This window comes from Coenobita brevimanus, chromosome 51, assembly GCF_032717465.1.
Source record: "Coenobita brevimanus isolate Jiangsu-jjx chromosome 51, ASM3271746v2, whole genome shotgun sequence".
Lineage (NCBI taxonomy): Eukaryota > Metazoa > Arthropoda > Malacostraca > Decapoda > Coenobitidae > Coenobita > Coenobita brevimanus.
In genome coordinates, this window is record NC_137004.1 from 26,931,743 (window position 1) to 26,946,707 (window position 14,965).

The following is a 14,965-nucleotide window of genomic DNA, read 5'->3' on the forward strand; positions in this document are numbered from 1 at the left end:
ATTCGTTTTTTTCATGAAACAGCCTGGTAATAGAGACGTTCCTGGTTCCCCATCCCAGCCCCAGAGATGCTACCTTGCTCACGGTGTCTCCTGGCCACCCACTCCCTCAGAAAATGTTCAGTTACAAGGAGGAGTCTGTTTCTTTTAGAGGTTAAACTAAATGCACATCCAGTTAAAAAACGGAAAATAAATTCACACTAGCACTCACTGCATCACAGTTCTTTTTAATTGAATGCACTGTTGATTCTGGGCACTTAAACTTCTTCACAATATCTCATGTTCTAGCACCACTGTCCAGCATGGCTAGTATACCACGCTTTTCTTCCAGAGAATATTTCTTCTTACTCGCACCTTTACGGTACTCCCGGGTACCCCTGCCCTTCCTTGAACCCTCAGCGCTGCAATCACTCATTATATAATCGTGAAACACATTACACAACATTCGAACTAGACTCAAGAGAGATTGTCCTGCGAGTGTGAGGTCACAACACAAAGTCGCGCGGGATATGACGTCACAAACATGGCGGCGGTGGCTCAAAAAAGGGGGCTCGCAAAAATCATAGGAATATTGCGAGACTCCAAGGAAAAAACATTCCCTTTCCATCGCGAAACGAAATTTCGCGAGAGTACATATCATGAAAATAGTGACAGTACTGTAAATGAGGTTGGATTTATACATGATGAGCTTTTTGAGTTGATGAATGATGTGGATACAACTAAAGCCATGGGTTGTAAGAAAATTTCTTGTTGGTTAATCAAGGAATGTGTTGAAGAGATAGCTAAACCAATAGATAGTAATCCCTGTAATATCCGGACACCCAATAACTGGACACCCCACTACCTGGACATTTTGGGCCCGAGCCTTCGGAACCCCAAAATGGCCAAAAAACATAAAAAAAAAAAAAAAAAATCCAACATTTTTTCAACCGTACTTTGAACTTGGCGCCTTCTGTGTTTACGCACACCCCTTGCTTTCCCTTCCCTGTTTACCGTCTAGCTACCATCCTGACTAGACTCACATCGCAGTGGATGCCACAAGTGCTCGTTTTTGTGAGTAAACTTCAATACCTCACCACTAGACCACATGGGAATTTACAGAGTTGTGCAGTGTTAAGAAATTAGAATTCAGAGTACAAAGATTAAATACAGAGTGCAAACTGGCAGTTGAAGTTGGCACAGTTCAGTTAAGAACAAAATGTGCAGTGTTAAACAATTATAACTCGCAGTGCAAAGGATTAAGTGCAGCACAACACTGGATTACTGTATGTGCTTCAAGAGCATTTTTACCACTGCCAGAGCCTAGAGGAGATGGGTTAACCTTGTAATGGAACAGCCACGGACGTGCTGTAAGTACCCTGTACACTGCTAAATATTTTCCATACTCACTTCTAATTCCTCATTCTCTGGTTCCTTTTCATTTATTTCATGTTTTCCGTTCCTTATTTGTGTGAATAGTCTTAAATAGGTGCTATGCTTGGCCAGTAGGGAGTTATGTAGATGGTTTTCTGAGTTAGGCTGGGTTAGGGTCCATAAGTACCAGTCCAGGAGGCAGGGTCCCAGTATCCAGACAAACCCACTTCCCAGACTTGCCTTTGGCTGTAGTACATTGGATATCGGAGAGATTACTGTATTAGATAATAAAATGCCCTGTAATGATGGGAGATTTGCCAAGGGATTGGAATGGAGCAGATATAGTACCAGTATATAAGAGTGGCAGCAGGGAAGACCCATTAAGCTATAAACCAGTGTCACTTGCATGTATTGTTTGTGAAGTTTTTGAAAAAATCATAAGGAAGAGACAAGTTGCTCAGGTAGAGAAAAATAAGATAATAATCTCTAGCCAGTCTGGTTTGAGAGAAGGTACTCAATGTATCACAAACTTGCTGAGTTTTTATGACAGAGTTATTAATTATGTTACAGGAAAGAGATGGGTGGGTGAATTGTATTTATTTGGATTTCAGGAAAGTGTTTGATAGAGTAAGAAGAGATTGATTTGGAAGTTAAAAAGTAATGCTTGGATACATAGTGTTTTATTGAGATGGATGAGTAGTTACCTCAACAGGAGACAGATGAGAGCAGTGATTAGAGACAAGTGTTCAACATGGAAACGATAAGTGGAGTTCCCCAAGGAGCAGTTGTAGCCCCCATTATGTTCCTTATACCGTATATGTAAATTATATGCCCAGTGAAGTTCAGTCATATATGAATATGTTTGCTGATGATGCAAAAATCGTGAAGAAAATTGTAGATGAAAATGGTTGTCAAAAGGAGTCAGTTATGGAACATTGGTTAACACCATTGTAACTGAGCTGGGAATAACCAAGAGAAAACCAGATTGAGATTACAAATTGGGAAATGAAAATATCAACAAAACTACCCAGGAGAAAGATGTGGTTGCACTAATGTGGCAGGGATTATCACCCAAGAAGCATACTGTATATGCTGGCATATGAGTAGACCCCTAAAATTCTGAGATGTAATTCAGGTTTAGGCCTATATTCACTGGATAAGTTAACCCCCAAAATAAGGCAGCACCACTTCCGTCTGACTGCAAGAATTTGTACGTTTTAAAGACAACTGATGTCATTAGAACCAGAACAGCAAAAGTTTACAAGCACCAGGCATGTTGTATTAATGAAGTTTGTAAATTTGAGCCTGTTATTGCATTTGCATCAACTCTCCATGTTGGACTCCAATACAGTAGCTTCCATACCTGTAATTTCCACAACTCTTTCTTTCTATATTGTCTTTGCTACTGAAAATATATAAGTTTCAGTTATTCAGTTAGAATATTCATTACATGACCTTTGCAGATGTGGTGTGCAACCGATCAATGTAGCAAAACTGTTCAAAACACATATTGTCTCTGTCCATCGAAAGCCTATGGTAATAGCATGTCAGAATCATTGTCTCAAATAGCCGTTACCCAGTTGGTGTTTGTTTACAGTTGTGAAAGGGTGCATGGCATATAATACTCCTCACATTTTAGGTGAGATCATTAGTAAGTACCAGTAACCATGACTTGTTTTTATTAAAACTTTGTCTATCTATCTGTCCATTGCCAGATGCCTTAATCTTGTAAGGGTTGGCCACAAACAAATCGCCTCCATGTTGCCCTGTTCCCTGCCATTTCACTGCACTGCTCCCAGCTCACACACCCCTCTCTCATATACCTCTCCATTCCATCCCTCCATCTCATCCTCGGCCTCCCCCTCCCTCTCCCCTCCTCCACCTCACTCACATACACTCTCCTCGTCAGTCTTTCACTCTCCATCCTCTCCACATGGCCAAACCACCTCAGTGTGTTTCTCCTAACACTTCCTATCACATCCACACCACAATGCTCCATCACTTCCTCATTTGTCAGTCTGTCTCTTCATGTGACTCCACATGCTCCTCTCAGATAACTCATTTCCACTACTTTCACTCTTGACTTATGTCCCTCCAACAAGGTCCAAGCTTCACTTCCAAATGTTAGAGTTGGTATCACAATACTGTCATGAAGTAATGTTTTCACTTCCGTGCTCACTTCGCTGTTTCTGATCACTGCTTTCAAGGAACCAGCAACTTTTTTTCCTTGTTGTACTCTTTCAAGGACTTCACCCTCTAAACTTCCATCCTTACTCATCACACATGGGTGTGCACGCACGCAGAAAAAAATGTGCTGCACTTGGCAAACGGCCTGCTTTACCAGGTGTACATAAAGTGGATACCTTTGTCTGGAAGGCTGGAGCAGGATTTGAGCCCTCTGTGCTGGTGTTTGATGAGGAAGGACCAGGTGTACAGGAAGATGAGCTTCTCCCAAGGCCCTGGACTATTAGCAACATTTTCAGGGCAATATTCACAACTACCATCATGCAATACCTATCTATCTATCTATCTATATACCTAGGCTGCTTCCCCCAAGGAAAGGGAGGTAGCAGTTCTGCAATACCTGGTGGATGAAATTAATTTCCACCAGGCTATGAGTGCACGATGGATGGATGTGGCTGCCAGCGAAAGCATGCACATAAGGGACTGGCAACCTGTGGGGGTGGGGGAGTTGTTTGTGTGGCTAGCCTTTACCATGTTGATGGCGCACGTAAGAAAACCTGTGTTCCATAACTGTTGGTCGGTAGATGAACTCGTGGGCATACCCATCTTCACTAAGTATATGGCCCGTGACAGGTATCTGGCTATCCTAAGGTTCCTTCATTTCAATAGAAAGTTTGGGCCTGCACCAAAAGACAGGTTGTGGAAAATTTAGACCCATCCTAACAATGCTCAAGGAGTCAATTTCCAGGATTTTTCAATTTTAGAATGTGGTTTTTTGATGAGTTGCTGGTGTTGTTCAGGGGCAGGTTGGCATTTATTCAGTATGTGCCATCCAAGCATCACCGCTTTGGGGTGAAATTCTTTGTCCCTTGCGACTGCAAAACTGGATATGTGCTCGATATGATAGTTTATTTGGCAACAGATGTTGATATACCTAGTGACAATCTCACAGTTTCTCAGCATCAGTCGTGAAAGTGCTGATGGAAAGGTATTTCAGCAGGCACCACATTCTGTACACCGATAATTATTACACTGCCCTGGCATTGACCAAGTATTTGCTTGAACATGGTACTGGGTCCTTTGGAACTGTTCAGGCAAACAGAAAGAAGGTCCTTGTATTCCCAGCAATTGCTGAGAAAGGAGCCCTTTTTACCAAGAAATGTGACAACATGTTAACCCTTCTCTGGCATGACAAGAGATGGGTTAACACATTGTCAACAGTACGTAAAGGTGTGTTTGAGGAAACGGGAATAACAGACTACAGGACCAGGGAACCCTTGTTGAAGCCAGATGCTGTCAGCGATTATAATTTCAACATGCAGCTTGTTGATAAATCGGACATACAGATTGGTGAGGTTGATTGCCTACGCAAGTCCTGCAGGTGGTACAAGAGGGCGTTTTTACACCTTCATGATATCGCTGTCTTGAACAATTTCATACTGTTCAAGGAGCTCCTCAGGAAACTTCTCTCTCTCTACGAGAGTTTGAGAGAGAGCTTTGCACGCAAACTCCTTGAAGAGTATTGAACTGCACAGGTGCCAGGTACTAGGCAGGGGACTCCGTCTACAGCGGACAGGCTAAGCTGTGCTGAGTATTTCCGGCGGCACAGGCTGGTAGAGATTGGTTGTACCACAGCAGGCCATCAGGCATACAGGCAGTGCCACGTCTGTAGCACGACCAGTTGCCGTCCCCCAGCACGAAAAGAGACAGTCTACCAATGTGCAGAGTGCAAGGTCCCCATATGCCCCAAATGTTTTTGCGAGTATCACTCTGAGCGTGATTACTAAGTAGGTGTGTGGGAAAATGTAAATAGTATACATGTATGTACAAGTGTGTGTGTTTTTATAAATAAGTGAAATGTTGTTTATTATAAGTGATTTCGGGTAAGTGCTATGATATAAGTGTTTTATAATAAGTTCTACAAGTGCAGTACAATAAGTGTTACTGTTTATTGGGTATTGGTGAGAAAATTATTGGAAATACCTTGAGTTAGTCTACCTGTTACATGAAAGAAAACCACTTGTGAGCAGGCCAGAAAGAAAATTACCTCATTGGCTATAACTAAATTTTTTCCCTCGACACTCAGGAAAATAGTACTGAATATGTGAGCATAAGCATATTTGTGATGTGAAGTACAAATATTGTAAGTTGTGTATAACATTTGTAAGATTTTCACAATGCCTCTGATTAGTACAAATCAGTCAATTATAGTGCAAGTAATTACCTCATACTCAACCATACTGCATGAAACAACCACAGCATTTACTTGTCAAAGTGCAATTACCCATAATCATAATGTCAGGTGCAGTTATAAGTGTTGTAGTAGAGGGAAGTTATTGTAATTGATGCAAGAAGTGAGTACAGAAAAACAAAGAGGTGTTTTTTTTGTTTTTTTTTTCTCACACACCTACGGGGCATAGTGGCACTGTGAAACAGGCAGAAGACCTTTTTGGGAGCCACATGGGCAGGGTTATGACTCATCCTTGTGACAGTGAGTAAGGAAAAGTTGAGGATCGAGTGGAATTCTCCACATTCCATCCAAGGACGCCTGGGCAGTATTACAATCACCACTCCAGTCAGTGCTGCCAACGCTAGCTAGCAAGTCGGAGGTCACTGCCAGTGGCACACACTCAGAACCAGCCCGCCTAAGTGTGTAAAACCAGTCGTCCTCAACTTATCCTTACTCATCGATGGGACCACCTGGAGACCTCAGGATACCTTCATTTGAAAGAGGAAGAGGTGGTGAGTCTTATGTATCTTTATTTTTTTCTCTAGCTATTATAGTTTGGCAGATATTAGGGTTTAAAGTAAGGGTATTTTTCCCAAAATCTCGGAAATTCCCCGTATGGAAGAGTGGGTGATGGCGGGAAACCCCCAGCGGATAAGGGTTAAGTTGCAGAATGTTATTTTACCACAGTGTGTCTCTCTACATTGTTAATAATTTTTTCAATTCATCGTCTGTAGCAGCTGTTGTTGTTGTTGTTGTTGTTTTTTTTTTTTTACTTACAGATAGTGAGATGTGCTGTGTGTCAAAGCTTGGTGTCTGAACTCCATGCTGCTATTAGTAAGGTATGAAAACAGAATCCCATTCTTTTATTTTTTTTAAAAGTAGCTCTTAATTATTGTATATTTTGAACTTGATTTTTTTTGGATTTACTTATTTTTATTTTTTTTTAACTTCATTCTCCTTTTGCATGCTTTAAGCACTTTGTCCTCTACACTTCCATCCTTAGTCATCATGCTATGTAAATATATGAATGCACTCACATTCTTCTTTTCCTGACTGTCAAGCCTCACTTCGCCTTCTGTAACTTCATGTCTGTCAAAGCCCATATCTGTACTCATATCTACAGTCACTTTTAAATTCTGTTTCTTACCCTCCCAGACTCATTCACCAAGCCTTGCAGCTCCCATACATCTTTCTTTAAAAGTAAAGTATCATCAAACTGCAGTATAGAAAGTTTACAGACCCAACTCTCTGTCACTCAGAACACTCCAGAATCCACAGCCCTGCCTTGTATCTCTTGGAACTCCATCCATTTATATATTGTGAGACATGATATCCCAGAATATGGAAATAGACCTGAGAAGAACTCATCTAACTAGTGATGAAAAAGCAATGTAACTCATGGGAAAGGGAAATAAAAGGCTGCAACACAAAGGTGAATCTAACTTGTACCTTGCAGTCAGCCAGACTCCTCTAAATTTAGAGAGAGAGAGAGAGACCATATAGACCATATAGAATACAAAAGAAGTGTGAATCAAAAGACATGGGAAACATACTCTAAGGACTGGGCAACTAAATGAAGAAAAGGGACTCAAAGGAGTTCAGAGAACAAATAGGTTTAAATAGGAACACAAGAATTGTGGTAACTCATGTATACCACAAGAAAGGGTGTACTCCTGATGACACCCTTGGAAGGAATGCTTTATAGAATGGATCAGACTTTGACAACCCTGGGGGAAGGTTTCCATGCCTTGTGAGATATATTAAATGGAGATGAGAAGTAGTGCTCCTCCTCTTCAGTTCTTGTGAGTTTTGGATGATTCGAAGTGGTGTGGTGCAAGAAAGTGCTGCCTTCCTTTGATGCAACTAATAAAACTGGATAGCATGGTTATGCAAACATCCCTCTGCTCCATTCCCCTCCCATGAAACCAGGACACAGTTAAATTCAGCCTACAGTGAACCAAGTTCATCTCCAGATGAACCTGAAACTACACTGATAACACGAACAACAGCAAGCAAGGTGGTGTCATATTATGGGTGAGAGCATCTTTCTTAGGGTGCTTCCAAAGAAGGAGCATAAGAGTGAAAAGTCTGGCATTTATAACACTTGGGCCAAAAGCTTTTAGCATGTCTGCTGTGACTTTGGGAGGGATGAGTTCCTGATAGTGTTATCTTTTGATAAATCTCTCTCTCCTTGAAGCAGCAAAATAGGATGCAAATCCCAGGAAAATTTTTCCTACAGTAGTGGAGGCTACCAAAAGCTGTATGATGCATTGTATATCACCAGTCACTCTTCTCAAAAACAGAATATAATGTAATTCGTTTTATAAGATCTGAGAGGGTTAACTAACATGTAAATTGTATACAGGAGCATATCCAATTTTGGTAAAACTAAAGGCTTCACTTTAGGATAGATGGATTTATGGCTCATTTTACCAAACATTCCGTTGATAACCTCATTTTTTGTGGTTTTGAATTATATCCACCCCATTACTTTGGAGTATTGAAGATTACGTAAAATGTTATTGATGCCGTGCATGTACAGCATCAATTTGTACTGTATGTGTGTCAGGTACAATGTACTGAACCTTTTAATAAATGTGTAAATTTCTTCCATTATTCTACTAGTACAGTACTAACACATTATTGATGCAAAATGTTGATAATTCTAGGTTGATCCCAGGAAAAAAGTTGATGTTGGGTCGTACCGGATTGATTCAGATGGAGCACAGAAGCTTTCATCAGTGAAGTATGCTGGATCAGAGGTAATGCTTTTGATAGAGTAGCATCACTTTCATATTGTTTTATGTTACCAGTCTTATTTACTGATTTATCTCAAGAATAGAGGGTCAGATGATTACTAGTAAATTTGTTAGGTAGAAAATGTCTTATTGTCTCACATCCATGCCCTGACCACATATTTCATTCCTTCTTCACTGATACTGTATTGTTGATGTTAGACTATTGTGACCTTCCATCAAAAGAGCACGTTACTATTGTTGCCTATGCAACATCTAAAAAGGTGGGTATCTGGGTTAACTCCATGGCCTCTTTAGCTTCCCAACTCCCTTTCAGTTGCTGACTTGATCATCATAATTAACAGCCTTTGTTGTTGTTTTTGTTGTTGTGCTACCCCAGTCTGTCTGATTGAGCAAATCTTTCAACCACAAATAAGCAACCAACCCTGCAGGGCTGTCTCATGTAATGGATCAATGTTCCCATGTGGCTGAAGCCCCTTGCCACAACCAGGTAGTGAAGCAGGAGATTAGTGTGGAGATTTTGTTCCTGGGTGAATGCCACATTTGCATCTCTCCACCTAGTTAACGGGCACCATAGTAGGCTTCACATGACCCAGATATTTGGCTATATGATTACCACTCTGCATTGTAAGTGGTTTCTCGAGTTACAGGAAACCATTTGGCCTGTCACTCATTGTAGGTCCACTGAAGTGGAAATATTAACAATGAACAGAAACAGGTAGGATGGGAAAAATAGGAAGAGAGGAGGATAGACAGAAAAAGAATGATAGACATGGAGAATAAAGTAGTCAGCACTATATAAATAGATGATGGGTACCCCCACCTACCACCACTGCCTGTGTTACCCCACTGAGTGATTAATATAATGGGTTCATAAATAGATATTAGATTAAGGAAAGTGACCTTGATAATGCTATTTACACCTCAGTTGAAAAAGGTTTAGAAGAGAAAGTTTGGTAGAGTTTTAAACTACATGCCAAAAACTTGCATTGTTTTTAACACCATACCAGGCTAGCTGTGCATAACTTTTCTACCCTGTTCCTGGGCCGGGAGTGATTATCCAACGAAATACAGTACTTATGCATGTCTGGTGTGTTCACCATATTGTTGTGCCACATATTTGAACCATGAAAAATTGCTTATAAAAAATGACGTTCTGCCTCATCATCGGCCTGGAATCAGTTGGGCAACAAATGACACATCGGCACGTCATCAGCCCAGAATTATGTTAATAAGTGATCTGAAGAGTTGGCATTGGGTCTTTGAATGTTGTAATGGATTTTTTTTAATGTTCCAGGAGAATTATGTTTGGTATGGACTTAAGAACATTTGCCTGGAAAGTTATGTACTGTATATAAGCACTGTAGAGTAGTCCATCTCCAACCACAAGGGTTAGGTTTTGGAAAATCCAGTGGATGGATAAACCATGATTGAAAAATATGTCTTTTAAGTGGGAAAAATACTGTAAGGTTAGACGAAGTGCATCTTTCGTACCAAGTAGTGACAGTCATCAAGCGTTATGCGCAATACATTTTTCGTTCCATTACATACACAGACAGATTAGAAGTTTCATATATATATTATTATTAAAAAGCTACAGTAGGATCTCGCAAATAACGACTCTGATAATAACGTTTTCGGCAGTAACGGTAAGTTAGAATAGACTCTCAAGTTTCTATGAAAACGTTTGGATTCACTTGAGTAATGGTTGTTTCATGAATGCCAAGTTGTTATACTACAAATATGTCCATAACAAGATGAGGAATGAAACAGACAAACAAAAAGGGATGAAGGAAATTGCTGGACTGTGAGCGGTAGCAAGGAGGAGATGAAGGATCCTCCCCTTGCTGCCTCCCCTGACTCGCCCTCCGCCGTCCTCTCCACCTCCACCGCCCCACTGTACTCACCAGCCATCACCCCCTCCACCTCTACAGCCCCACCAGACTCACATGCTCCACCTGACATACCTGCAACCCCTGCCATATTGACTGTTGCTGTATTCCAGAAGAAATGTAACATTCAACAGGTTGTAAATTTCTTCATCAAAGCCAGGAATAATACAGCACTGGCAACTACTAAACATGCCTAATCGACTCTCCTGCCACAACTCTGGTCTGGTGAGACGGAGGGAGAGTGGCCATCAGAATTAATGACTACTGATTGGACTCTAAATAAAATTTCAAGAAAATACCAGAAACAGTATCACGTTCAAGTGAATGCCCGCCATCAGTCACTCATCACTCGCTTTCTTTCACAACGCCAGCCAGCCAAGAAAGAACAACAGAAAAGGGTTGAAGTGGATGAAGACGTTGATGACATTTGGGACTTGCCTGAATATTTTAATTTTGGGGGGTTTGATGAAGTGTTGACAAGTGGGTGACCCTGGCGTGAGAGGCAGGAATGGGGACGAGGCCAACAGGGGGTCAGGGGACATGCCGTAGTAGCCTCCATGCGAAAGCTTCAGTACACTCGTCACACCAAACACCTCATTAACTCCTTTAAGGTGAGTTTTATGTTACTGATGACGATTTCATCCATCCATCCATCCATCATCCAATCTCACGTTGCCCCGTGAGGAGTGTCGGAGCCCGGGGCTAGGCATGTTGGTCCTGACATTTAAGATGAGAGTGACCAGTCTCACTCATGCCTGAGTGGCTTTACATGAGCGATAACGCCAACCATCCCTTGGATATAAACCTTCACCAGCTCAATCCGATTGGAGTGCCGTCATTACCCGCTAAACCACCGGGCGCCATACAATTTGATAACTAATCTTATTATTTCAGCTAAAAAAAGTAGTGATAGGAGGGCTTCAAATGGGAAAAATGGGTGAAATTCTTGGGGTCACAGCACCAGTAAACCCTTTTGTTTTTGTTTTTGAAGACTCCAGCATGATTGTATGCATCAGCCTTGGTCACCTAATGCTGCGCAATCTCTGGCAGCTTCCATATTTAGTCCCCTAACCCTGAGATCACACTCAGTGACCTCATCCCAGGTCATTTTTGGTCTACCTCTCGCCACCCTGCCTCCAATATTAACACTTCTCAGTTGTTTAAGAGGAGCCTGTGGAGTCACGTGGAGACACAGGCTGACGAATGAAGATATAAAGGAGCGTTGTGGTGTGGATGTGGATGTGATAGGAAGCGTTATGAGGAACACACTGAGGTGGTTTGGCCATGTGGAGAGGATGGAGGGTGAAAGACTGACGAAGAGAGTGTATGTGAGTGAGGTGGAGGGGGGAAGAGGGAGGGGGAGGCCAAGAATGAGATGGAGGGATGGGGTGGAGAGGTATATGAGAGAGGGGGGTGTGAGTTGGGAGCAGGGCAGTGAAATGGCGGGGGACAGGGCGACTTGGAGGCGATTTGTTTGTGGCCACCCCAAACGGGATTGAGGCGTCTGGCAATAGATAGATAGACTTTCTGCACTCAGTTATCATTCCCCATCCTCTCCACATGCCCAAGCCATCTCAGTCTATCTCTCCTCATCACAATGTCAATCCACTCCAATTCCATCCTACCTCTCAACTCTTCCATCATAAACCTAGCCCCCCCAGGCCTTGAACTCAAGGATGCACTGCACATCCACCCAATCATTGCCATTTCTGTACGTTTGAGTCTGCGAATATCCTCTTCATTTACTGTCCAGGACTTGCTACCATACAGCGTTACATTTCTAACACACCTGCATACAAAGATCTCTTAGCATGAAGGGAGAGCCCTCTCAGTGTGAGGAGAGGCAACACCTCCCTGAACTTCTTCCAACCACACCTCATGCAAGCCACATAACATGTCTCCCAGATAACAAAACTCTTCCACATACTCAAGAGACTCACCAGCAAGTTCAATCCTTTCATTCCTAGCAATATCCACGTGCTCTCCCCAACATACCGCACACATGAAATCATTATTACCTCAGTCTGCCTCAGATACCACTACATCTCTTACGCACCCAGATATCACAAATACTGCACAAGATGGAATTACTCCCCACACCCTTGTGACAAATTGCACATGGCCTGTCTCCCTCTTCTTTGACATACCACCCCCAGCCCTAGATACCATTACTTTTGCATTATCTGCAGTTACTCCTAAGCCCTTATGCTCCATACGATCTCTCCATTATCTAAATCTTTCCTCTGCCTCCCTTTCATTTTCTGCAATCAACACCAGATCATCAGGATACAACATCTCCCACGGGAATCCATTTCTGAAGTCACGTGAGAGGGCTTCAAGTACCATGATAAACAACAAGGGGCTGGACCTGGAGTGGTGGCGTCTTCATCGTAGGTCTATCCCCCAGAGGCTGTTGAAGAGAAGAGGAGGACAGCATGGGGACCAAACGACCGAAAACCCCCCCGGCCCTTCACAGGGCCCGAGTACCTGGGAGTGGCTTCGGTCGCCCGGGCAAGTACCACATCTCCCAACACAACACACACAACAACACAGTTTTTTTCTACACCGAGAAATGACTCCCTGGCTGTCATTTCTTGACGACTTCTTCTAGCTGGGGACATTGAGAGCAGTCCAGGACCCACCAACAAATACATATGTCCAACATGCTTAAAATCTATCACCTCGAGTCGACAGACAAAGGGTTCAGTTCAGTGCAGTTCCTGCAAGAACTGGACCCATTACACCTGCACAACACTTGCATCCAGAAAACATTACACAAACACCTGGACCTGCTCCTTATGCTCCTTCCCCCTACCCAGTAATCCCCCGACCAATCCTACTCCTACTTCCTTCACACCTCCACAGCCAAACCCACCAATCCTTCCCACACCATCCAGTCCCCCAACTCCTCCCATTCTAACCCATCCTAATCCACCTCAACCCATACCTCCATCATAACCTCCTCCTACCCCTCCCTCCACCTACACCACCTCCCCTCTGTGCTGCAGCAGCCAGCACACATTGCACACACAACATAAACATCCTTCAGTTAAACATAGATGGCATAAACGCAAAAAAACAAGAACTCACACAATTCATCAAACAACAGAACATACACATTGCCATCTTATAAGAAACAAAACTACACAGAGCACAGAAATCACCAACATTTCATAACTTCACCACCATTCGACAAGACCAGGCCGACGGCGGTGGCGGTGGACTCATCACCCAGTTACACAAATCCATCAACTTTGCAGATACCAGTGCACACACAAAGTCACTTCTCCCCCCACATGACACCACAGCAGAAGTACAATCAATTAAAATATGCACTGGTAACAAATCACACATAACAATCGCCAACACATACATTTCCCCCCAGTCGTCCCCCACAGTACCACGCAATTACTCTCAACAGATACACCACATCACTAACATACCCAACATCATCCTGGGTGGTGATTTCAATGCCAAGTCGTTGGCCTGGCATGTCAACAATCCTGACACAGAGGGCTGGTACTACCATCCCAGACAGATCATCTTTTCATACTGAACAATCTAGACCAACATACCCATATCCCACACCAAGCCCTTTTCCTCCCATCATCCCCAGACATCACCTTCTGCTCCCTGAACCTGGCCTCTCTACATCCTGGATAGTGGTCAAAACCCTAGGTTCTGATCATCTTCCAATCATCATCACTACCCAAACCAGAATCACCCTTGCTGGCCACAAACACACATGCAATAATTATAAGAGAGTCAACTGGGAGACCTTTGTAACTGAAACAGAACACCATATCGAAACACTAAACAGTACACCCATCACAAACATCAACACCACTGTGCACACTTTCAGTACAGTTATACAAGATGCAGACAAAAGACACATCCTTAGAGGCAACAGAAAGAGAGACAACTCCAACTTCACACCAGAAATTCAAAGCCTCATCAGAGAACAGGACACACTGCGACGCTCCCCAACACCCCATACACAAGACACCGTAAAACAAATACAAGAACTCAACACACAAATAAACAATAAAATATCAGAACAGCAAACACTAAACTGGAAAAATTACCTCCAAACACTTTACCACAAAACAAACATCAGCAAACTCTACAAAACACTAAACAGCATCACACTTCCCAACAGCAACACAGCACAGTCATGCGCTGCCATCACAACAAGAGACACCATACCCTCAAACAAACAACAAGCAAACACTCTCATCAATCACTTTCCACAAGTCAGCCATCTAAACCCCCATCCCGAAGACCGACGTAAGAGACAGTTCCCCGCAGACCCAGACTACGCACCTTTCACTTACAGCCAGACGAAGCGCATCATTAACAACCTTAGGCACTCATCTGCCTGTGGGCCAGACAACATAAGCAACATTCACCTTAAACACCTTGGACCACAAGGCATACAAGCACTCACCAACATATCAAACTACAGCTACTGACAACATAATACCCAACATTTGGAAACATGAAATTATCATCACTATCCCTAAACCCAACAAAGACCCCACATTACCTTCTTC

The 14,965-nt window shown here is 42.7% G+C and overlaps 1 protein-coding gene across 1 annotated transcript in view; it reads left to right on the forward strand.

The window, feature by feature from the left end:
• sel (canopy family protein seele) overlaps positions 1-14,965 on the forward strand; it is a 42,662-nt gene that overhangs the window by 12,719 nt on the left and 14,978 nt on the right. The window contains exons 4-5 of the mRNA XM_080272597.1: positions 6,544-6,603; positions 8,434-8,526. Coding sequence (XP_080128723.1) covers positions 6,544-6,603; positions 8,434-8,526 — 153 coding nt within the window. The remainder of the gene's footprint in view (positions 1-6,543; positions 6,604-8,433; positions 8,527-14,965) is intronic.